This window comes from Falco peregrinus, chromosome 18 (assembly GCF_023634155.1).
Source record: "Falco peregrinus isolate bFalPer1 chromosome 18, bFalPer1.pri, whole genome shotgun sequence".
NCBI classification, from domain to species: Eukaryota; Metazoa; Chordata; class Aves; order Falconiformes; family Falconidae; genus Falco; species Falco peregrinus.
The window spans coordinates 3,956,061-3,979,555 of record NC_073738.1 but is presented as its reverse complement, the minus strand read 5'-3'; the positions used below and the strand labels follow the sequence as shown (position 1 = coordinate 3,979,555).

Below are 23,495 nucleotides of genomic sequence, written 5' to 3'. Positions count from 1 at the left end.
ACTGATAATGTGCAGCTGTGGGCTGGCTTGGGGTGGGGGGTGGCTGATGTGGCTGATGTGCAGCTGTGGCTGGTTCCTGCTAAGTAGATAAATAGCTCTAAGGGGGATAGAAGGGGAGCACTGGGTGAGGAGGGGCACTGGGTGAGGAGACCTGGAAGAAGCAGTGGCACTGGGTGAGGAGACCTGGAAGAAGCAGTGGCAGGAGGGAGAGAGCTTCCCTGGATGGAGGAGAGACAAGGAGAGGGCTGCAGCAGGGTCAAGAAGCAGGTGGGCTGGCCTGGAGAGGATGGAGGAACAGCCCGGACAGTAGATCTTGTGAAACCTCGTGGGGGGTGGGTGGCTGTGCCGGGGCAAGGTGTGGGAACTGCTTATGGAAGTTCCCTGGGATGGGATGGGGAGAGCCTTGCTGCAGCCGGCTGGTTTGGATGGTGCTATAACAACTACTGACTTTGGCAAATCCTCAGCCAACCAGGCTGCAAGGCCTAAGTCTTGTATGTGTCGGCTGCTTGCAACATGGTTAGTTTTAACACTTGAGGCATCACCTGTTCTCTGGACCATGTTAACTTTGGTCTTTTATCTCTGGATGTAACCAGAGCACCTGGTTCTACTGTGCATAGGATGAACTATGGGACAACTTGGCAAGGCAGATACCCAGCTGTCCAACTTGGCAATTAAACTTATTTTTAAGGATGCCCAATGCCCCCCCCCCCACCCCCCCCCCAAAGAGGATGGAGCCCCCCCCACTCGGGGAGCGTGCGTAGTGGATTTAAATTGAACTGTACCTTTAAACTGAGGCGAGAAAGCAACTCACTGATAATTAGTTGGGAGGTGGAGACTTTGGGCGGAACTAACCAACTGGATTGTATAAATATGTATTGTGATAGAACTAGGTGTGCGGGATGGGCGGAGTGAGCCCCCGCGCACACGCCACTGCAATAAAAAACACCTTTATTTTATATGTGAACTACCTTCATTATAACACTGAAGAACAGCCCCAGGTCAAGGAGACCCTTGCCCAAGTGACGACCCTTCCTCTGCACAAGCGTAGTAGTAACCAGAAGGATGACTCAGCAGATAGTATCGACGTGCAAAATTAAGCTTTTAAACTCAGGGTAGGTTATAAAGCAGAGTGTTTCATTCACCGGCGGGCATCAGGGTGGATAATTCCAAAAGCACCCGCTGCCCCACTTCTTTGTGCACGTGCGATTTAAAGTTTACATTCATACATATTCCATCGATGCCCGAGAATAGGTTGGGTTAGGGTAATTAGTCTACCAAGAAGTCATTAACAGAAGTTTCTTCCCATTTGCGCTTGCACACTCTCTCCTGGTGCGGATCGTGGGGGTCGCCGAGGATGAAGGCTTAGGAGTCTCCCTCTTGTCACCTTCCCTCTTCGTGCAGACTCAGTCGTGTCCCCAGTTCCTTCCCAACCAAAACCCAGGACAGACCCAGTTTTCCTGGCTCAGGGCACAGACGTTCACATACCGGTGTCGTCTTATCAGCACAGGAGCATCCCAGCCCCACCTTACCAGTACAGCGGGCCCCAGGACCGGGCCTAACTTGCAAAGTCACCTGTGAAGCTCCTCTTTGTACATGCAATGAGAATTTTAATTATTCTGGGTTTTCCGTATCCTATTAATCCAGTGATTTCTAAGCTTTCTGTCAGTATAATTACATGTAACCAGCCCCTGGCACCGGGCCTGCACCGCCCGAGCGATTCTGCGTGTGACGGTGACATCGGCACCGGTGAGACCCCACCAGCCGCCGGCGCTGCGGCCAAGTGCCCGCTTCGCTGCCTCGTGTCGACGCCTCGGTCGCCCCCGGGCCACCCACGAGCGGAGGGCCCCCCCCGCACGCTGCGCTGACAACAGGGCGGACCGGAAGGGCGGTGCCGGAAGGGCGGTGCCGGAAGCGGCCAGCTCCCGGCATGCCGCGGGGAACTGCCGGGCCTGGTGGGGCGGCCTGGGTGCTCCGCGGGCGGTGTGGTCGCCGGGGTCCCGGTACCGGAAGGCGGCACATCCCGGTACCGGCACCCCCGGGGCCGCCCCCTGCCGCCCGCACGTGCCTTGGCGCGGCCGCGGAGCGCCCCCAGCCCATCCCCCCACCGCCGGCCCCGCGTGTCCCCGCTCGGGGCCTGCCCGGGGCCCTGCCGCGGCCCCCCCGCCTCCTCCGGCCGAGCCACCCGTGCCCCGGAGCCTCGGCCCTGCTGCGGCTCCAGCCGGGCCCCACAGTAGCAAGACCCCGGCCCTGCCCTGCCCCTGCCCCCTTCCCCTGCCCGGCTGCCACGTTCCTGCGACGTTCCCGGTGGCGGGGACACCCGCACCAGCCCCGCTCGCCCGCTCTGCAGCAGCAGCCGCGCCACCACGCCACGCCTGGGCCACAGCGGGAGCCCTGCACCCACGGCGGCAAGCCGGGCCGGGAGCCCCCATCACCCCGCAGGGTGACCCCCACCATCACCCCGCGGGGTGCCCCCTGCCATTGGCCCCGCAAGGCACCCCCCCCCCATCACCCCATAGGGTGATTTATTAATTATCATGCGTAAACACCACTTGGGACTGAGCCTTCCACAGGGCTTGGTGCCATTATACTTCCCCTTTCTGCCAAACCTGAACAGTTGCTACTGGACTGGCGTTCATCCGTCTGGCCGGGGTCAGCTCCTGCCGTTGCTCTTGACACAGCAAGTGGCCGCCAGCCTCCTCTGAGCTTTTTCCTTTGGGGTTGGAATTTATTTCTGGTATTCGAGTGGAAAAACCCTGACCGCAGCCGTCTGTGCTTCTGCCGCACGCTTGGCGTAGCAGCGTGAAAGCACATTTCACACTCCCGGCTCCCCGCACGGTGCGTTACGGCTGTGCAGGGCCAAACCAGACCTCAGGGCACAAGGGAAAGGTTTTGTCGTGATCTTGACCGCCTGCATGGCCCGGCACCAAGCATCAGGCGGCTGAACCGTGCCTGCACGTGGCAGCCAGCCCCCGCTGTGGGCAGGGGTCCCCTGATGCGTGCTGTGCCAGCATGGCACCGCGCATCCCCTCGGAGCCCCTGGCTGCACCCTTGTCTTTGTGACTGCAGAGCGGGCTCAGAGCTGGGCTGGCCACTGAGAAAATGAGGGCACCTCACCGCTCCCAGCTCCTGCTCCAGCCCTCCTGTGCAATCCTGAAACTGGGGGACACTTCACTCCCACCTGGTTTCCAGTCGCGCATCCTGGTGGTGGCACCAGTGACCACTCGGCCACATGAGGCTGGGTGTTCTCCTGGGGCCACATAAAGCTGGCTCCGTTCTTCCTCCTCGCTCTCCTGTATCTCTGGGGACCCTGGTGTGTCATTTTGCTTTCCTTCTCCTTCATCCTTACCCTCTTCCAGCCCAAACAGACTCCTCGAGGGGTACCAGTAATACTGCTACGAGAGATGCACGCTGGAGCCCTCGGTCTCAGGAAGACATCTGGCTGCTTTACACAGTAGGAAGAATCACCTTAGGGTTCCCAGGAGTGCTTCAGCAATTATTTTTGTCGCAGCAGGCATCACAGAAAACCACCACGCAGCTTGCAAGCTCTGACAGAATACATTTAAGACAGTGAAGATTCTGCTTAGTGCTGAGCCTGGTCTCCAGCACAGTCTCGGGAAGCCACGACTAAATCTATTCTGCAGCTACAGGCGCAGCCCAGAACCGGGAAAACTGAAAATACCTGAAAACTGCATCCTGCAGAATGCACAGCAGAGAATTCTGCTGCATTACATGTCTGACAGGTGCGTAACACATGTGGAACAGCCTTTCACGTGACTATCTTGAGAAGCAGATACAGGATCCTTTCGCTCATTGTTTCTGTGTCTGTTACAAATGCACTCTGAGCTGAGTGACTTGCCAGAATGCTTGAGACCCAAGGTGGACGTAATTTTATTTTATACTAATTTTGGCTGTTCTGAAGAGTGGGGAGAGTCATCATCCATTGACACTGTCACTAAATATCCCATCCCGATACATTTAATAAATGAAAACACAGATTTCAGCACATATATAATGTTGAAATTCATGTTGAAAACAACAACAAGGAGCACATCCCACCCTTCTGTAAAGTACTATTTTCCAGTTTCACACTGCAGGCAGGAGATCAAACACAAGAAAAGGCAATTCCTGCAAGCCAAGCTCTCTCTGGCTTGGATAGATCACTTCACTGCTCCACTTTAGTCATCGAGGCACGCACTTCCAATTGATATGGCCACAGCAACCCCTTGGAAATTTGACAATTCTGTCCATGTAATGAGCAGAATTTGATCCTTCTGTTGTGGAGTGCTCTGCTAGTGATAAGCACCCTGTCTACTGAGCTACTGAGCATCACATTTTGCGAAACAGCCAGGTCTGATTATGGTTCCTCACCACCAAACAGAAAAAAAAAAAAAAGAAAAAAAAGAAAAAAAAAGACCTCTTCCACAGATTGAGATGGAAAGCAGAATAGCCGAATAGTGATGCGATTGCTCTGAAGTGTAGAACCCCAGGAAATCTAAGAAAGTCCAAGTCTAGTTCTCGCCATTTCCTCATGATCAGTAAGGCAAACAGCAGTTTCAGTTACGCAAGATTTCTTTTAAAACCACAAAAGCATTTGCCCCTCTTATTCAAGGCCAGTCACTTAGAAAAAGCTGTATGACATTTTAAAGAGATACCAAATATTAAAACACTAACACCTCTGTGCAAATTTCCACTGACATCTTTTTGGTCATTTCTACAGAGAAGGTTGCCATATTCCAGGGATGATCTTCTGAAGTATTCATTCAAACAACTGAAAATAAATCATTATTAGCAGAAGCACTTTGAGAGAATGCTCCATTATGCTCAAAAAATGTGAAAGCATTCTCTCTCAGCTGCACATTTAACATGTACAGACCTGTGCCGCCTTTTCTTTCAGTATCTTAATGCATTTATGTTAAAACTGATACGTCAGGGTTAAAAGAATAAGAGACTGGTCGACTTTGGTGAGCTGGCAAGGGTTCATCAACCCTTGTACAATGTGCTAACACACGTAGAATGCAGGGAAATAACTAATTGCTACATAATTGTCGTCTGGGAGTTTAGACTAGGGGATGCAGAACCGTAAGGGTACGTCATAAATAACCTCGGACAACGGTGAGAAGCACTGCAAAGGAAGAGAAACGTTTCTGTACCTAGAGAACAGGATGGTGTGTTCCAGGACTACAAGAGAATATATATTTTTTTTTAATCTGTAGAAATGAACTGTGTGTGTGCAAGAGCCCCCAGATCGAAAGTTTATGCGGACAAAGACTTCGAGCCTTCATCAAAGAACGCTCCGAGAAGACCCTCAAGGTGGCAGCACAATGCACAAAGAGGTGGGAAAATATGTAAAACATTTCAGGGAAATAGTTTGAATATGTATTAGCTTCCTGGGAAATATTAGGGATCTGTATTAGATAGTAGCATAAAAATAGTGAGAACCAGAGCTGGGGTGTGCATGCTAGGAGGAGCGATCCCCTATGCACCCAGAGCTGCAAATAAAGAATATCTGCTTAATAATGACTCTGTCGTTAATGAGCTTTATCTCGGAATCCTGGCCCAGCCGCACCTAGCCTCCTGCCTTACCAGGGAGTGCTAGAAAGCAAGGGGGCTCAGCGACTCCGATTTTTGGTATCGAAACGGAGTTCTGCTCTGCAATGAATTTCATATTATAAATGTCAAATCTACAAAATTGTTGAGAATCATACATAACTGGAGAACGCAAGTGTAACAAAAAAAAAAATAAAAAATGAGCAGCATCAAAGACACTATTATTCCTTAGTAAAACTCTTGAAATGTGTACGTACTATTATCCACTCCTGTAATGACCGAGCATTATCTAGCACTTCCTTTAATTTACTGACAAGGAGTCTCCAAACTAAAATTTCATAAAGTTGAGTATGAGACATCCCATGAAGTTGAGCTACTGACTCGGGCCCCCTTCACAATGAGTCATTAAAATTCCACGTTATCCACCTGATCGAATGCTGGGGTCTGACTTTTGACGGGACAAATGATGCTGATGTTTATGAGAGCTTGCGTGAGTCAAGCGACACAAACGGCTACGGCAAACTGCTTCCTTTACCTGAAGGACAACAGACGAGGTTCTGGGGACACGGAGCTGGCATGCCACGCTCACGGGGACAGAAGGATGCGTGCCACCAGGCTGCACAGGATGGCCACCTCCAAGCAGGGTCCCTGAGGGAGAACGGGACGATGACCAAGCAGCGTCACAGATTCCTCCTGTGTCCTGCTGTTCTACACATCAGCAACACTCCCAAGGTCTGAGCTGCACAAAATTGTGTTTCAGCTGGCTTTTACGCCCTTCTGGCTTGACCTCTGACCATTGCACTCTGCAACTAAGGATCTGGTCCTTGCTTCGTGAAAAAGCATCTGCATGTATGGAAGACAATGTAGATTTGCAACAAGCATGCCGACAAACATCGTGAGGGCAGCGATCTCTTTGGCACGACAGTCTAACCTCACTGCCCCTCAAAGTCCTACTACGCTACCTAAGTTGGATCTGTACAGAACAATCATACAAAAAGGATTGTTCTTCCTGAAAGCAGCAAAACCAAACGATGACTTTACCGTACAACAACTCTTTCAGGTCAGCAGTCTCGAATGCAGTTTATCAGCAACAACTCCCATTGCTTCTGCTCTTAGGAGAGGCGATCAGAGTTCATTTTTCGAAGTTTGGCAGGAAAATTATCTTCCAGTTTCATCTCCAGAGCACACATACTGGGAGGGCTCTTCTGTACCTGGAGATCGCCGGTCGACTGAGTCAAAGCCTCAACATTTAATTTTAAGGCTTTCAGCTGTATCCTGTCATCACTGTCTTCACCATCAGACATGGAACTTATTTCTTGAATTTTCAAGAGATCTCCAGTACTGCAAGTCTTCTCTGTGTTACTGGAACTCATTCTCAGGGCTCTTCTTGGAAGGTCTTCCTTCCTTGAGCTAATCTTCTGAAGTTTGAGTGGGAGCTTGTTTATCTCTCCTGCGATATCAATACACTCAAGTGAACAAACCTGCTCTCTCCTGGTCTTGTTATTATCGGCAGGACTATTCCAAGGAGATGATAGGGACAGGTTTTCTTCTTGCTCTTTAACACTGTAAGGAGGAGTGGGGACTTCAAACGTGGCATGAAACTGAGAATAATCAACATGGAAAAACCCATCTTCTAGGGACATGACCGGCAGGAATCTGTGACCCCAAAGAACTTCATCTTCTGTATATGAGGTCCTGGCTTGACACGTCATTCCTATGGAAACAAGAGACAAGAGCATGAAATTCGAATGTGAGCACGCAGACCAGCACATGGAACAAAAAATACCAAGGTAAGGCTGACCGATAAAAATCAACTGTAGCCTGTAAGCTAAAAAATTTATAGATTACAAAACAGTGCGATTGTCCCTAGTCAATCTCCCAACAGTCCAGGGAGTGCTGACTCTAATTGACTGACCAGATTTTTATGCAAATCTTGGATTAAGTATTGCAGAGACACACCAAGCAAACAGCTTTTGATAGAAGTAAAACATAAAATTAAGACAGTATTATCTCGCTAGCAAAACATAAAATTAAGACAGTATTATCTCGCTAGCAAAACATAGAATTAAGACAGTATTATCTCGCTAGCAAAACATAAAATTAAGACAGTATCATCTCGCTAGCAAAACATAAAATTAAGACAGTATTATCTCGCTAGCAAAACATAAAATTAAGACAGTATTATCTTGCTAGCAACAACGATGTTACAGATTGGACGTAATACTGTTTCTTGGAAGAGAAAGAACCACTGCTGGGCAGAGGCTTACAGCATTCTCTGGCCAACGCTGGGCGTGGGGGGAGCCAAAGCTAAATGCAAAATTTTATCCTCCATTCCTTCTACAGGTCAGGCTGCCTTTTCTCCAAACAACGTGTCAAAGATAACAGTCATGCAGAGACACTGCAGCTGCCTTTCGTGCCAAGACATAGGTACCGCTATAAAGCTTGTAGAAGAATTTGTTCCACTTTGTGCAAACGTACCCCATGGGCAGTATTAACACGGGTGAACCGACAGCTCAAATGTGTTTCAACCAAGCCAACAAACGTCTCACAATCTCGGCACAACAGTGCTGCTGATAATTAATGCAAATATCCCAGGTGAGCAGAACTTTAAGACCTCCCATCACGGTACCCTTCAGAGGCAGAATCAGCACTCAGAAAGCCCAAACTGTGGTTTGCTCGCCGGTTACTGCTACATTAATTCTCAGACAAATGTCAAATGTTTCCCTTGCGATACCGGGTGAGGTAATTGCATGAAGTGCGGTTATGAACGCGTGCTTATCTAAGATACATCGTTCCGTTGCAGGATGAGAAGAGGCTTCTGTGGGGATCTAAAGGCTGCCCCACTCGACCTGAAAGGGTGTTCTGCCCCGGTGGATCATGTATTTGTTTAGGGCTCAGTCCAGCAGGTGGATAGAAATCAGTCAGCCCCATCTCCTGTCCGGCAGGAGCTGACTGCACGTGGCTGTGCCAGAAGGACATCCCCGTTTCCAAGGCAGGAACGAAGCGCCAGGTAATCTTGGTGAAAGAAGGTTGAAAATGCCTTTTGATTAATCAAAGTTCAACAAATCCTCAAAAGAAAGGAGAGGAAGATCGGGATATTGATGAACCTACTGAATGATTTGGACTTCAACAGTACGCGTGGCTCCTCGACACAGAGCTGCTAATGTAACCGCAGCGCATCGCCGCAGGATTCATAGAATTAACTCCCCAAATGACAAGACCACAGTGTCAGCTGTCATAGGGACAACGCCGTATCAAGATTTAAAAAAAGAAAAAAAAAAAGATGAAAAAAAACCCAAAGCCCTGCTCTTATTTGTTGATAACCACATGTTCCGACAATCTTTGTGACTATGTGGTCTGTACTTGTACTGTGAAATAACTTCATGTGTTATTTTTGCCTTCAATTTAATGCGAGCTGGGCTGAAAAGTTCGATGTTCTTTCAGGGTGGTGGTCCTTAAAACAGGGTGCTGTACTCCTCTGCATGCCATACTCATAGTGTGCATCTCTTCTTGGATGCGTTGGCCACGTTGGGCATCGGTAACGAAGAGCTCTACGGCGAAGGGAGGTCTCCTACCAGCTGGTAAAGCCACTGAAGCTCTGTAGCATATGGTGGGATATTCTGGAGCATCCAGGATTACCATCCCAAAAAGATTAACAGCTGCCTCGCTAAAAACATCAGCACTGAAAACAAAAGACTAAAAATTAAAGAGTATGGATATTATTCTAAGTCTTACCAGTAGTCTCAACGATTCCTTCAAGGATGACAACTATTTCAAATTGCTCGCTTCTCAGTGATCTTTGTGAGAGACAAAAAAAGGGGCTCTTTGAGTTAATTTCATGACAGATCGTTAATGGGGAAACTAAAAACAGCTGGTCAGCTCCAGTTCCAAATCCAACATCCAGTTCACACTGGTCTAGCGGCAGAAATTCTCCCTCCGGTGTCTGTCGGGACTAAAGATGAAAAGATGAAAAGTAATCACCGTGTGAGGCAAAACATGAAATCAATGCAAAGAAGTTTAAACCTGCCTCTTTCATGATATTATCATCTATATATTAGGTCTGGGGTCTTCATGATGGAGATATAAGTAATGCTAAATACTATAAGGCTATAGTATTTATGACTACATATATATATATTATGTATGACCAAGTTTGACTTATCATGCCACTAGATCTCATTATCATCTACAAACTTTGCTACGATATATATTCTCAAATTTTTTTTTCGACAAAAACTTCAGGCACCACACTACATGTCTTACAATGGATGCTCGCCATGAACATCCTGCGACAACGGTTCCCGTGAAAGAGAGCAAAATTTTTTAATCCATTGCCTGAATTCATGTTTTGTTATTTTTATGTGTTACTGATTTTTGTTTGGCAGACACTGCGATGTACTAACTCAAAGGTAAGCTCACAGTAATTGTACAATACATGTGATAAGTGACGTTTCCACAAAAACATCTGAATCGACGTTAACAATGCTATCACCCCCTGCCAATTTGCACGTGATCTTAATAATGAACTTATGATCATTATTAAGCTAAGCGCCCTGTTTTTATTCATGCCATTTTACGGGTCCAATAAAAATACTCACATGATCGCTTCCCCCTGCCCCGTAGTGCTCTGCCCAATTTTTTCTGCTATTCAAAATATAACTAAAAATTACCTCAGTTGGCCAGGCAGCTCCTCAGCTGATTGCTTTAAAGGTAGAATTTAATGATTAATAACAGGCAAAAATTGCCCATTAAAATTAGAAGCTTTGCAGAGCCTATTTAAAATCATTTTCGCTTATTGCTTCGTTAGAAAGCATTTAACTCTTTTTAAGAAGCTGACCATAAATGATAAGATTATTCTGTAGTTACTAAATAGTTTTACCGTGTTGCATTGGTATCGGTTCCATCATTTGGGAACTATCCGTTAGTCCTGAGAGCAAGCCAAAGCAGTTTTACCATTGACTTAGATCTGATTGGTATTCTTTTAAGAAAATTTCTGTCTTTAAAAAAAATCCCCAAGCAACTAGTATACCTTCAGACTGTCTCTCTGCTTTACCTGCATCTTAAAAATGCTGAATTTTGAAGCGCCCAGTATTTACTGGCGATTACATCGCCAGTTAGGTAGCTCAGTACAGCTCCTTCTGAAAATACAATGCATTACTTCATGATGTGCTATGTGCCTGTTCTCCCCTACTGATGAGGACAAGGAGAGTAGCAGCTGATTGCTCGTAAAAGCGCTCTCACAAATTATTTGGGCTTTGCAAGGTCAAAGCCAGCGCTGTGAAATACAAGCGCTCAAACCCACTGCTCTGTAGCAGTCTTGACAGTCTGTTGCAAAGGTGTAATTGAACAAAAGCAAAACCATCCCTGCTCTTTTCCAGAGGGAACGTACAGAATGACGTTGTAGGCTACACCACTACTGCCACCTGGTTACTACCAGGTGCACAAACTGGTTGGCAACGTACGATCTTTGCTCCAAGGTAACAAGCTCAATACGAGCTGTATGAACCAAGACCTCCAATTTTCCCCAAGTTTTATCAAATACAGTTACCTAGGCAAAGCTGTGCATATCTGCACAAACTGCTGCCTGAATGGCTTAAGGACTGTTTCACCTACAAACTATTCTTCTCTGTGGAATAGTCTTCGATCAAATCCAGTCAATAGTAAACAAACCCAGCGAGGATGATTAGAGGTCACAGACCTGGGAGAAAGCAAAAGGTTGTGTTTGAGGGATTTGGTATCTTACATACAGGACTAATTCATGCAGGGCATGGAGAATTATTAAAAGCAACTTATTTGTTAAATAAAAACAAACAAACTTGAACGAAGGTAGCTTAATAGCCCTAATACGTTAAGACTCCTAGGCAGCGACCTGGTTGCATATATAGAGCTTTACTCAAAAGATCACAAAACAGGGCAGAGGACTATAAAATGTCAGCAGTAAGTGTGGAAGGAACACTGGGGATTCTTTATTTTGACCACTTGCATAATAGAAAGTCAAATAAATTCTGCAGATTAATACATGCTTGAACAAGGGCACAATTACTGCAAAACGCCCCAGCTTTCATTTTAAATGTGGCCAGAGATGGAGAGCCCAAAGGTCTACAGAAGTTTCTTTGAAGGTTAATTGCCTCACAGCTAAGAAAAAAAAGACTCTTTTTGTGTCTGGATTTTTCCATCTTTAACTTTCTGCCACTGGATCTTTGCTTTGTTTCTCATTACTAGGCAGACTTCCACTGCATCGCCACTTCGTCTGGTTTTGTGTCTGACCAGACATTTTCTGCCCTTTGAGGCTTTGCTCCTGTGCTTTATTCACTCTTGGTCTTTTCAAAACCCCGTTGTTTATGCACGTCCTTCTTTAACTGTATATGATGTGGGTTTATTATTAACGCTCTTTCAGTTCACTCCTTTAGAGAACTCGTGTGTTTTGCTACCCAGGTGGACTAATTAAGCATTGGAGTAGAAAACGTGGGATGCAAAAGACAGATGAGCATTGAGTTTAATATTGCAGTACACTGTAGGGAAACTCAGGAATCTAGAAAATGCTAAACTAGCACGTGGCTAATTTTCCATGTAGAACTACAGTATTTTCAGTTCTGAAGAAGTGAGAGGAAAAGCCCTGATCTCACCTAGGTGGCTGCTGCCCCTCCTTAGACTAGAACCCTGCAAGAACATTTATTACATAGATTACATCACTAAATAATATGAACTTGTTACTTTGTTTACTGCTATTCAAGGATTGCGTGGTTTGTGTCTAGCTGCCCCAAGCTGTAAATACAACCTGAGTGACCAGACAAGAGGACACACAGAGGGGGACATTCCCAAACCTCAGAGGAAGGTAATCAAGAAGATGGAGCCAGGCTCTTCACAGCCGCGCACAGCTGGAGCAAGGGAGACGACAGGAGTTCAGATTGGATTGAAGAAAAACTTTTCCATCACGAGGACAGTTAATTAGTGGAAGACCTTGCCCCAAAAGGCTGTGCAGTCTCCGTCCTTAGAAGTTTCCAAACCAGACTGGGAAAAAAGCTCAGAGCAACCTGGGCTGAGCTCCCAGGTCACCACACGCTGAGCAGGAGGTTGGACTAGAGACCCCCCAAGGTCCCTTCCAATCTGGATGATTCTAAGATATTAAGACACGTATTTCCACTTTCTGCACGTGCCCTGCTTATCAAGTTATCGAGATTACAATATAACGGGTCTTCTTATTTGCAATACCTGTCATCTGCCATCTGCAAATTTTCTGTTAACAATTTTGTTTGCTTTCAGCTTATTCAAAGCCGTTAATTAGTACAGCTCAGGTGCCTGCTGGCCATAACCCAAAGTGCACTGGCTCTACAGCTACTACGCTTCACAATTGTATTTTTTAAACTTTTTCTTAGCATATATTGAAAACAGGTTAAGGTGATCTTACATTCCTCGGCTTTCTGAATCAAAATGTCCTACACTATGAGCTGAAGCACTTTACAGACCACTTCACACACCAACATTATCAGTGACATGTACAGTCCTATCAAGAGAAGATAAAAAAGGGTATCATAACTAATCTTTTGAAAAATCAGTACTGATAGCCATAGTAACTAATTTTTAAAAAATCAGTACTGATAGCCATACGGTGGATGCTGGTTGCTGCTGCTGTCACGGGATCACTCAGGGGTACTGCTGAGGTCCAGAAATTAACAGGCAGAAAAATAACAGTTCACTGTGACACTGAAAAGGCCACAACTTGGAACCGCACATTTTCAGCAGCTACTTCCAGCCAGCTCCTTTCTGTTTCTTGCCCCAGCTGTTTGCTTTTGCCTGCTTCTAGAGCACTTTAATGTAAATTAGAGGCTCAGGTTTCTGAAAAAGCTTTTTGCTGAAACTCAGTCCTGTAACTGTTTTCCTAACTCTCCACAACCCAGTCTAAAAAGGGCCTGGGATTCTTCCAGAACATCACTATGCCATGTTGCTGGGCAGCCTCCTGGACCAAAAAAAAAAGCCAGCACAGTGTGGTGGCACCACTGTAATGTCCCAACTGTCCTACGACACGTATCACACCATCAGAAAATGCCATTCGGACACACTCAGCTTGGTATTTTGTTTTTACAAAGGTAAATCCTCAGGACTCCAATTGGTCTGATCTAAACATTATGTTCACTACTAAATACATCTTCTATCTCAAGGGCAAAAGTGTGATAAGGCATATTTCTTCACATTCTTTTACCGTGATACAAGTGAAAAAAAAAATTAATCTAGCTCTCTAATGGGGTGCAGGGGAAATGTAGCAAGATCAGCTGTCAACAGCAGGGCATGAAGCACAGCAGAAAGAGCACAAATCACAAAAAGGCAGAACTCGCTAAAGAGAAAGGGAGTTCCAGCCCACTCACCCCAAGTTTCCAGGAGACACGAGCTACTTCAAAGCAGCTGACGTAAATTCACACGCTGCCGAAACGGCCGCTGTGACTTCTGGAGTGCTGTGTCCACTTCAAGGGGCACCTCACCAAACCCAGGAGGATTTGCAGAAAGACGAGGATTTGCAGAAAGACGTGGGAACTAACACCGTGCTTTGTGATCAGGACTGAGGGGGCAGCTAGGACACAAACATTCCCTTCTAAACTTTCCTGTGTCCGTAGCTTCTATTTGCAAAGCAGCTTGAACCCAAGTCACGGCCACGATGATCATTAAAAAGCAATCAAACGCTTCTCACTGATTAATCGTCTAGTCTATGGAACAGCTATCATAAGACAAATCGGTCAAGCAGGTCCATCAGATGTCCTTGTGTTTTCTGTCCCAGTCGTGTGCACATGAGCATTGTGTAGCAAGGAGATTATCAGCACTAAGTGCTCCAGGTTGCGTGTTTGGTGTCTTATTTCAAAAGAAATTTATAGCAAACTACGGTCACTGTAAAAACACAACTGTAACACCTAACGCCACTTTTATGCCACTTTGACTTGCATTCCGTCTTGGAATACTTTAGAGGAGGCTTTCTGCTATTTTTTAATAGTTAAGAGATCAACAAAAATCATGGTTTAGCTGGCTTTCCAATTCCTACCAAAACTGCTCTGTTGTAACTCCTGACAGCTTGTTCCCATATATATATATATACACATATATATATCTCCAACCTCTTTTTGAATCTTAGCAGATTCTCCATCTTAAATGGTATTCTGTGGCAAGAAAAATTAACAGCTCAGTCAAGCAGTCTGCGCAGAACAGAAGGAAAACGGCCTTTTGCATTTACCACTGTCCCATCCCCTGCTGTATCATGCTTGTTTCTGCAAATTATTAAAGCATCCAAACAGTTGCTCCAGGCAGAGGATTACCACAGAGAATATAGAACATTTACAACATTCAGATATGATATTCTGAAATTAAGGTAATCACTGGGATCCAGCTTCTGATGCTCCCCGTCAAGTGCACTCCTGTGACAAGATGGAGCTGCTACGAGCTGCTATGTCGCTTTCTCTTGGCATGCCGCACGGTTTTCCTTCCATTCTGCTCCTGCCCAATGTATCTTCTGGACTTCCGTGCCTGCCAAACTCTACTGTCTCCTGATGATTTTTTTGGTTATGATCTCCTTTGAATTCCAGTTTTCTTGCATTCTGAATCACAGTGACCATTGCCAGTGATTAATAAATACATACTGGTGACAATCAAAGGGCCTTTCCACTAAAGCACCTGCACGATCCCTCTGGAATGCTAGAAGACCACTGCCTGGAACCATGGGGCAAGGAACCGCAAGGTAAAGCTCCCCAGGTCTCCACAAGGGGAAGAGGAGGCCAAGGTTGATCTTTGTCCTAATTTTATGTCACCACAAAATGGGTTTAATGTCACCACAAAATCAATTTCTTATTCCCAGCTGTCACTTGCTAAGAGGCACGCTTTGGAATCCCTCCCTGCAACTCTCCTGTATCCCGACTCATCCATCCTTCCCGATGAAACCATTCCTGCCAGCCTCACGATCCACTGGCACGTCCCTGGGAGGTCTCCAATGAGCCATTCTCCCCTACGCCTGCTTGGGTCTTTCGTGGCTCCTACTATGGACAGCTACTGCTAATTTTTCTGAAGCCCTTCATACGACCCCAGCCACGTCCTCTCGCCCACAGGCCAAGGGACAAGGCAGCCACCCCCACGGCGGGACAGAGCCCCCCAGCAGGGGCTGCAGAGGGGCAGCCCGGTGCCACCCTGCAGTGCACCTGCATCACCCACCGCCCCCCAGCCCTCACCTTGATCAGCTTGCAGCGGATCTGGGCAGACACCATGTGGCTGTTGCGGAGGTTGCCGACACGGAACATGAGGCAGAGCTTGCCATCCCGCTGGGAGACGACTGCGGCACGGCTGAACATGAGGGTCTCGGCTCGCTTCTTGGGCTGGGACATCTTGATGAACATGCAGCCGATGAGGAAGGCGTCCACGATGGAGCCCAGCAGCGACTGGAAGAGGAAGAGGACGATGCCCTCCGGGCAGCGCTCGGTAATGTAGCGGTGGCCGTAGCCGATGGTGGCCTCGGTCTCTATGAAGAAGAGGAAGGCGGAGGGGAAGTTGTACACGTTGGCCACGCAAGGGCTATAAGCGGCGTCGTGCGGCCGGTGCAGGTCGCCCCGCAGGTAGGCGATGCCCCACCACATGGAGGCCATCACCAGCCAGGCCACCGTGTAGGTCAGCAGGAAGATGAGCAGGTTCCAGCGCCACTTGAGGTCCACCAGCGTGGTGAAGAGGTCGGAGAGGTAGCGGCTGCTCTCGCCGCCCAGGTTGCCATGCTGCACGTTGCAGCGCCCATTCTTGTCCACGAAGCGCTGCCGCTCCGGGCGGGTGCCGCCGCGGGCCGGGCCCACCGCCTGGTACGTGTCCCCCAGCTTCCTGCGCACGGCCGACATGCTGCGGCCGCCGGGGCCGCCGGGAGGGGCGGCGGGGCCCGCAACCCCCTGCGCGCAGCGGCCGCCGGGCAGCGGGGTCCGGCGGGGGGGGCGGCCAGGGCAGCGGCGACCGGAGCGAGAGCCGGCGGGGCTGCGCGGCCGGCGGGGCAGCGGCACCGGGGGCGGGGCCGGGGCGGAGCTGGGCGGGGACAGGCGCGGGGGGCGGGGCCGGGCTGGGCCGGGGCGGGGGCGGGGGCTGGGGCCGGGCAAGGCCGGGGGCTAGGCAGGGCTCGGAGCTGGAGGCCGGGCCGGGGTCGGTGGCTGGGGCCGGGCAGGGCTCGGAGCTGGAGGCCGGGCCGGGGTCGGTGGCTGGGGCCGGGCCGGGGGGCCAGGCCGGGCCGGGGGCATGGGGGCAGGGGGCCAGGCAGGGCTGGGGGCCGGGGAGGCCGGCGGGCGCAGAGGGCAGCGGGGCGGTGAGCGCTCCCTCCCCGGCGCCGCTCCGCTCCCAGCCGTTCGCAGCCAGCGCCTCGCCCCGCGCCCGGAGACCCCCGGCGGCGCGAGTGACCCCTTCAGGATGTGGCACCGTGACACCCCGGTGGCAGAGCTGCGGCTGCCGGAGACCGCAGGGGGCTGCCGGGCCCGGCCGCCGGGGGCTTTGAAGGGAGACGGTGAGCTAGGTCAGCCCTGGAGCAAAGCAAGGCGAGGACGCCAACCCCGGCCCGCACTAGAAAGAAAATAAGTTTTCCGTCCGAAAGAGGGTTCCCTACAAGCTCAAGCGATTCCCATGCACCTCTCGTGCTTCTGACAGACAGAAAAGCCCTGAAATCAACAGTGTTAATCACTAACGGCATTAGAAACTTAAAGTGGGGCAATGCTACTGACTTTCCTCCTCTCCCCCCCTACTGTTTTTAATGTTGTTTCTCAAAAAGAATCATTATTTTATATATAAGAACAGTCGTATTCAGGTCGGTCATTTCAACACCTAATTTTCAGCAAAGCATTGTCATTACAAAACTCTAGCCCACAGTTATAGAGCTTTCAGAAAGTAAGTTTGTAATAACCGGTAATTGCATTTTGCTTCCGTTCTAGACTGGCCACTGAACAAACGATTAGTCTGTCTTCAGTTTAATTTCAGTATTTTCACCAAATGCTAAAGCACAGGCAAGTATTTTTCACATGTTCACACTACCAGTCTTGACATTACTTTATTAATACTTTCCAAGGAGGGTCTGTGCGTGACTGCAGTAGCTCCTCAGTGGTATTTCAGGAGCCGTATTTTCCAGAACTCAAGAGGACACGGTTCTCTTCCCTCTAATTTCCTCTCAAATCAAGTACATAATTTTCACTGCAAATACAGAAAGCAAGTACCAGATGGGCTGAACAATTTGAGATTAATTCCAGCGGTCAACCGAGCTTTAGCAAAACATTTCCTTGTCCCTAAGTAGCCATTACCAGAAGAGTACTATATTGCTGATATTTCTTGCAAAAAAGGACTACAGCAGCAGAGTCCATGAGAAGGCATCATCCAAGATGTGGATAAAACCCTTCCAATTTTTTAGTGCTCCAACAATATGCTCGTTGGGCAGTTTCTTAATATTCAGGAGGATGAGACAGTAACAGGCAAGTCATCTACCTTTCTAACTCAACATTAATTTTTTAAAGCACATATTGTCTTTTGGAGGGAGGTTTGTTATCTACCATTCACCAAAGAGAAATGTGATGACCTAGCTGTACAGGACACAAATACCCAGTTTTGGTAATCCCACACTCCTGCCTTGCAGGTTAAGTGGATGATGCCAAGCCTTACCACCAATTCAGAAATGCTTGATGGCTTTTGTCATGTTATTTCATGCGCATCTATGCTACCCAGTGCAGTAAGGTGGAAAAAATACACAGCTCACATCAGTGTTTCAGCTCAGCACCAAACAGATGCAGCACCTTGTTGGCTGCCAGCAGGGCTCATCTGTATGCAGTAAGGACTACAGTGACAGTTACATGCCTGTTCTGGAGCCAGTTCACTCTGCTAGCTGCACAGCATATGCCTGATTTTTAAACATCTGCATTTCTTTTATTGTTCTCTAAGTGTGCAACGTTTTCCACCGCTTTGTCCTCACCTATCTCCTTAAAGTAAAAAAAAAAAAAAGGCCCCCAAATCTCTCAAACGCTCGCAACCAATCATTTTCAGAATAATTCACAACTAAACACGTCAGCCTTAATGGTTTAATGATTCTTAAGGCATACACTTGGCTGTATCAGTACACACTGGACATTACTGATGTCATTCCTCTTCCTTGTCATCCATTCTTGAAGTCTTCCTCATTTTTTGCACACTACATCTAAAATCAAGAGTACAAATATATGGGGAGGGGGCAATATTTTGGGTTTTATTTGGTCTCTGCCAGTGGCATAAACCTCAGCTTAACTAGCCTCCTTGCAGACACCCTGATGGCGTTTACCTAGAGATTATGGGTTACATTCATAAAAGGCCATATGTACCAAAATCGAAACATGTATCTTAAAAAAACTCCTGCATAGCTCCCCACCCATTCTGGAGTCTGTCAGGTTTTTGAAGAATGCTCCCGCATTTTGCCTCCAGAACAGAGAGGTGCCTTCCTCCAGTTGCAGTCTGTACTCCCCACGCTCACTCACCAAACCTGCTGGCACAGTCCCAGTCTCACACAGAAGGGAAGACGAAGCAGGAGTGCTGTGTTTTTTCAAAGTGCTCAGCCAGGGCTGAAATGTACCACCTGAATTCCCTTTAACATAAATCTTCAGCTTGCTAGGGAAGTGCACTGTTCAGCGAACTGGCTACTTGCACTGTACTATAAACATGGCCCATCTAAGCCTTTCCAAACAGTAACACATTCATTATGAATTTCTGTTTACCACTACAGGTGGTAGCATTACTGCTGTGTGCAGCAGTGAAGCTGTGAAACAGAGCAAGGTCTTTAAAAAGATTAGTCAGCATGAGTTTGGTACAGTGCTCTGGGTGATGCTCTGTGTTGAGAAAGGAATGTACTCGGAATAATTAGAGAAGGTTCCACTGACGAAATACCACTGATGATGTTAAAGTAAAGGGACGTACTCTGAATAATTAGAAAAGATAAGGTGGGCACCTGAAGGAGATAAGGAGACCATGAGTCAGGAAATCGTTGAACGAAGAAAGTTGAAAGGTTTACTCCACCTAGATCCCACCTATCATGAACAGAACGATTAGGTGTCAAAATCAAATGAATATGTATGTAAAGATGTTGCAACCTCTCACGAAAACTGTATAAATTACCTGACGTTTCAGAGCTAGTTTGTCCGGTGCGAATCAGCTAGCTCCCCAATGTTGCACAAAATAAATACCTTTGCTGCTTAAAGACAAAATTCGTCTCTGAGCAGTTACTCTGTGCCGTTTTGGCATCAGCTGTATTCCAAAACAGCAGTTCTGTCTGTACTGCTGTGTAAACAGTACCTCAGGGTACTTGTTGGAGGTTAATTAGCAGAAGCCCTATACCATTGCCTGCAGACACCATCCTCGGTTATGGGGTGACCTGATGCCCTTTTGTTCACAGGAGAAATACCGGGTACGTCCATCATGGGAGCACCTTCCTCTGATCCCCCTCCCAGGCCACGCATGTTAATCATGTGGATACATCCTCACCTTCAACGGCATTAGCTGCTTTTCATAATGCCTAGTAGAAAGTAGGAGCCAGGGTCTTCCTGGACAAACTCCTGTGTTGCTTACTGCCAGGGCAGATGGAATTTGCAGACAAAATACAAGGCTGGTAGCGACATGCAGAGTTGCATCTTGAGATAAAGGAGATGTCTATCATGGGGCTTGAGTTTACATTACTAATGTGCTGGTCTTTCAAAACAGGAGTCTCATTCTATTGAAAGAGCCTAAACTCAGCCTGAGAAGAGCCCCAATGCCTAGAAATACCTCTTTCATGACATGTTAAAAAAAAAAAACCAACAACAAAAAAACTATTCCCGACAGTCAGCAGAATAATTTCTGTTCCCTGATCTGCTGCAGACAAGTTATTGATTTATGCCTCACGTGTTAGTAAGGATGGTTTGTACCTAAGAATTCCAGTTGGTAGCCTTCATTTGTCAAAAAATAAATAATCTTATAGAATGTTTTCCTTATTTTATGTTAACTGCCTATGAACGTACTTCACAAGCAGTGAGAAACTGCAAGTCTTTCACGGGCAGACTAGATGTAAAAAAAATCCTACAGATGACTGTTCACAAACTGGATAACCCTGACAAATTTTCCAAATAATTTTCATTTTTGAACACATTTTGATGGCACACATAGGAAAAGACATTATCCATAACTAAAGTGGGCATGATGGAGGCCAGTTCCATGGATTCCATAGCAGTATTTCAACTGGACTCAGCTGCTGCTGAAAAAAAACCCAAATAGCCTCTAGAACTATTATTTTCTCTTCTCATCTCTTCTCTTACTAGGCAAAGGAAAATTTATCTGATTGTGAACTTTGATCTTTTTCAGCCTGATACTAGTGTTTGAAAATAATCATCTGAGGTTCAGAGACTTTTTATCTCCTGGATTTTAGGCAAGGTTTCCTTCAGAAACTACAATTTGTCACTTCATTATTTTATTAAGAGCAGACAAAAGACATGTCCTTGGAAATATTTGTTTACTTTCTGCTTGAAAGGGTAGCTGTTGGGAGAAAGAGCAGTCTTTAAAAGGACAACGCATCTACCTTCAAAATTTTAAGATCTCCATTTTTCTAAGAAAATAGAGTTTTTCTGCATGGCTGATAAACCACAGAAACGGTACCCCACTAAGGAGATGGTTTTTAATGGAGGTTTATCTCCCTGCACAATGCTTCCCTCCTAAAAAAGCAATGACTGCATCCATAAAATTTGTGCAAAATACAGTGTTTAAAAGAAAACCCTCCACCTGTCATGCAATAGTTTATGGTATTGCAGAATCACATTTGCATTCAGCGATGCAATCACAGTCTAGTAGTGAAAGTTTAAATCTCCTAGGACTGCACAGAACTAAAAACTCATTTGCAGGTTTTTGCATTTCATGGGATTTTTCCTCCTTTTTGTTGTTTCTTTTTGTTATCTTTTTCTCTCTTGTAAAATCATAAGCAGAAGTTGCTTCAATAAAAGTCCAAAGGTATAAGAAACAGCAATTTATTTATTTTTTTCTCCTGATAATTGCAGAGGACTACTGAAGTATTATTAGCTGTTCTTGTAATGATTAACTTCTGTTTGAAGAAACCAGCTTGATCCTGTATGCCATTAGTGACACTGCTACCATTGTATCTGCAAAAACACAGAGTAAATCCTTAAACCATCTACACCAAAGAACTAACTGTAAAAAAGTAGAACAGATTTGGCAATTGCTTGTGTAACTGTGGCTTGACTGAAGAAACTGTATTCACGTATGCATTTTTACAAACAGAATGAAAATTTAAGAACAATCCAAGCAGCCTGCTGACAAAGCCTCCACATGCCTTCCTCACTCTATTTTGACAAATTTGGTAAGTTTTCCTATACTTTTACAATCACAGCAGTGATTATTGCAGGTGGAAAAGCTGCTGATTGTACTCTGGCTTGGAAGAAGGAAAATGTTTTCTTTTACCTTATTCTTTGTTCAGGTGAACCTCACAATACTGGAAAGCACTTCTACTTTTTTTTTTTTTTAATTAATTCCATGTGTCACCATAATGACATACCACTAATTAGTAACTTTGGCGAAATCTGCATTTAATTACATAATAAAGCATAAAATGAGAGTGAATGTTTAGTAAATACTTTGATAAATAGGGTTATTCTTTCCAGAGTAATGTTCTGTGCTGCAGACTAGCCTTTGTAGAGATATAAACATAAAAGGATGTTTTACACTAAAAGCTTGACTGACTCCTGAATTATTATTTAGTATTGCATCTGATAAATGGGTAACGGATTGTCCTCCTACAAATCCTACAGATCTGCTAATGGTTAGAATTAATTAACTCTGTTTGTTTTTATAAAATAATTTAAATAGAAATATAGAGGAATAAGAATTATATTTTAATGAAACTAGTAGTTGCACAACAAAAGCTGCTATGAATCCTTTGTACATCCCTGTACCAAGGCCAAGAACTGAGAGCAACTGAATGAAACAACTCGTAGTTACCTGCCAAGAAATCGTGAACTTTAATAATTAATATAAAGAAATTGTATGGAATAGGGACAATAAGTGTAAATATATTTACTCAAAGAATGTAGGTATAGTAATTAGGTCATGTAACCATAGTTTGAAAGAAATAATTAATGAAATAACTAATGAAAGAAGGAGTCTGTTTCTCTAACTTTCTCTAACAAGGGGCCTGTTTATAAGTTATCTAGAGGGAGCGACTAAAAGACACAAGAAGGAACAGATGGCTGACAAGGACATAAATTAGCTCAGACTGACAAGAACACTGCAAACTTGCAAAACCATCACATACCAGGCAAAAGGTGAGAAGTACACCATGAGGAAGACCTACGGCCTTCCTCCCAGAGACCCCTGCCCACAATTCTTGGAAGAATTTGCACAAGTGCAAAGGATCGATAAGCTAATTAACATACAAAGCAAGAGTATGTTAATGATTTTTGGGAAATACTATGTTTATGCATGCATACTTAATGAATATGTATAAGCTCTATATGAGATGTATGATTTTGACTCTTGGTGTGCATTGATTGTGAGAGGCCTCACTCAAGCACCAGGCCGTCAATAAAGAAGTGTCTGCTTATCTCCATCACATTGGTTTTTCATTCTGAGATTTCGGTAACACTCTCCTTACTGCTGAGGACTGAAGGATTGAAGTGCTGGAGAGCTTACTCTGCAAGCCAAACCTCACCTGCCGCGGGCCTGTTTCCCAAACATCACCCTTTTCTTCTAGGAAAAAATAAAAAGGTGCTACCCCTGTAGAGCCTAGCAGCGCTTCCACCATACCGCTGTCATTTTTATCAACCCTCTTCTCCGGCTCCCCATTACCTACCCCATTTAATTTCACTGAACGCAGCTTTTTGTCTCTAAGGCCTAGCTCCAATGCCGCTCCCCTCCCGGGATGAGCCCCCCTATACGACACCCAGGGAGCCACCGCCGGGTCCCCCAGCTCT

General features: G+C 46.4%; 1 protein-coding gene across 1 annotated transcript; it reads right to left on the bottom strand.

Moving 5' to 3' along the window:
• Positions 1-3,959: 3,959 nt before the first annotated feature.
• Positions 3,960-16,567, bottom strand: LOC101915919 (G protein-activated inward rectifier potassium channel 1-like). Its single transcript, XM_013300323.3, has 3 exons — positions 15,750-16,567; positions 9,283-9,499; positions 3,960-7,261 (listed from the first exon to the last, which is right to left on the bottom strand). Exons 1-3 carry the CDS (start codon positions 16,398-16,400, stop codon positions 6,660-6,662), a joined length of 1,470 nt encoding a protein of 489 aa, XP_013155777.3. The 5' UTR covers positions 16,401-16,567; the 3' UTR covers positions 3,960-6,659.
• Between the last annotated feature and the right edge of the window lie 6,928 nt (positions 16,568-23,495).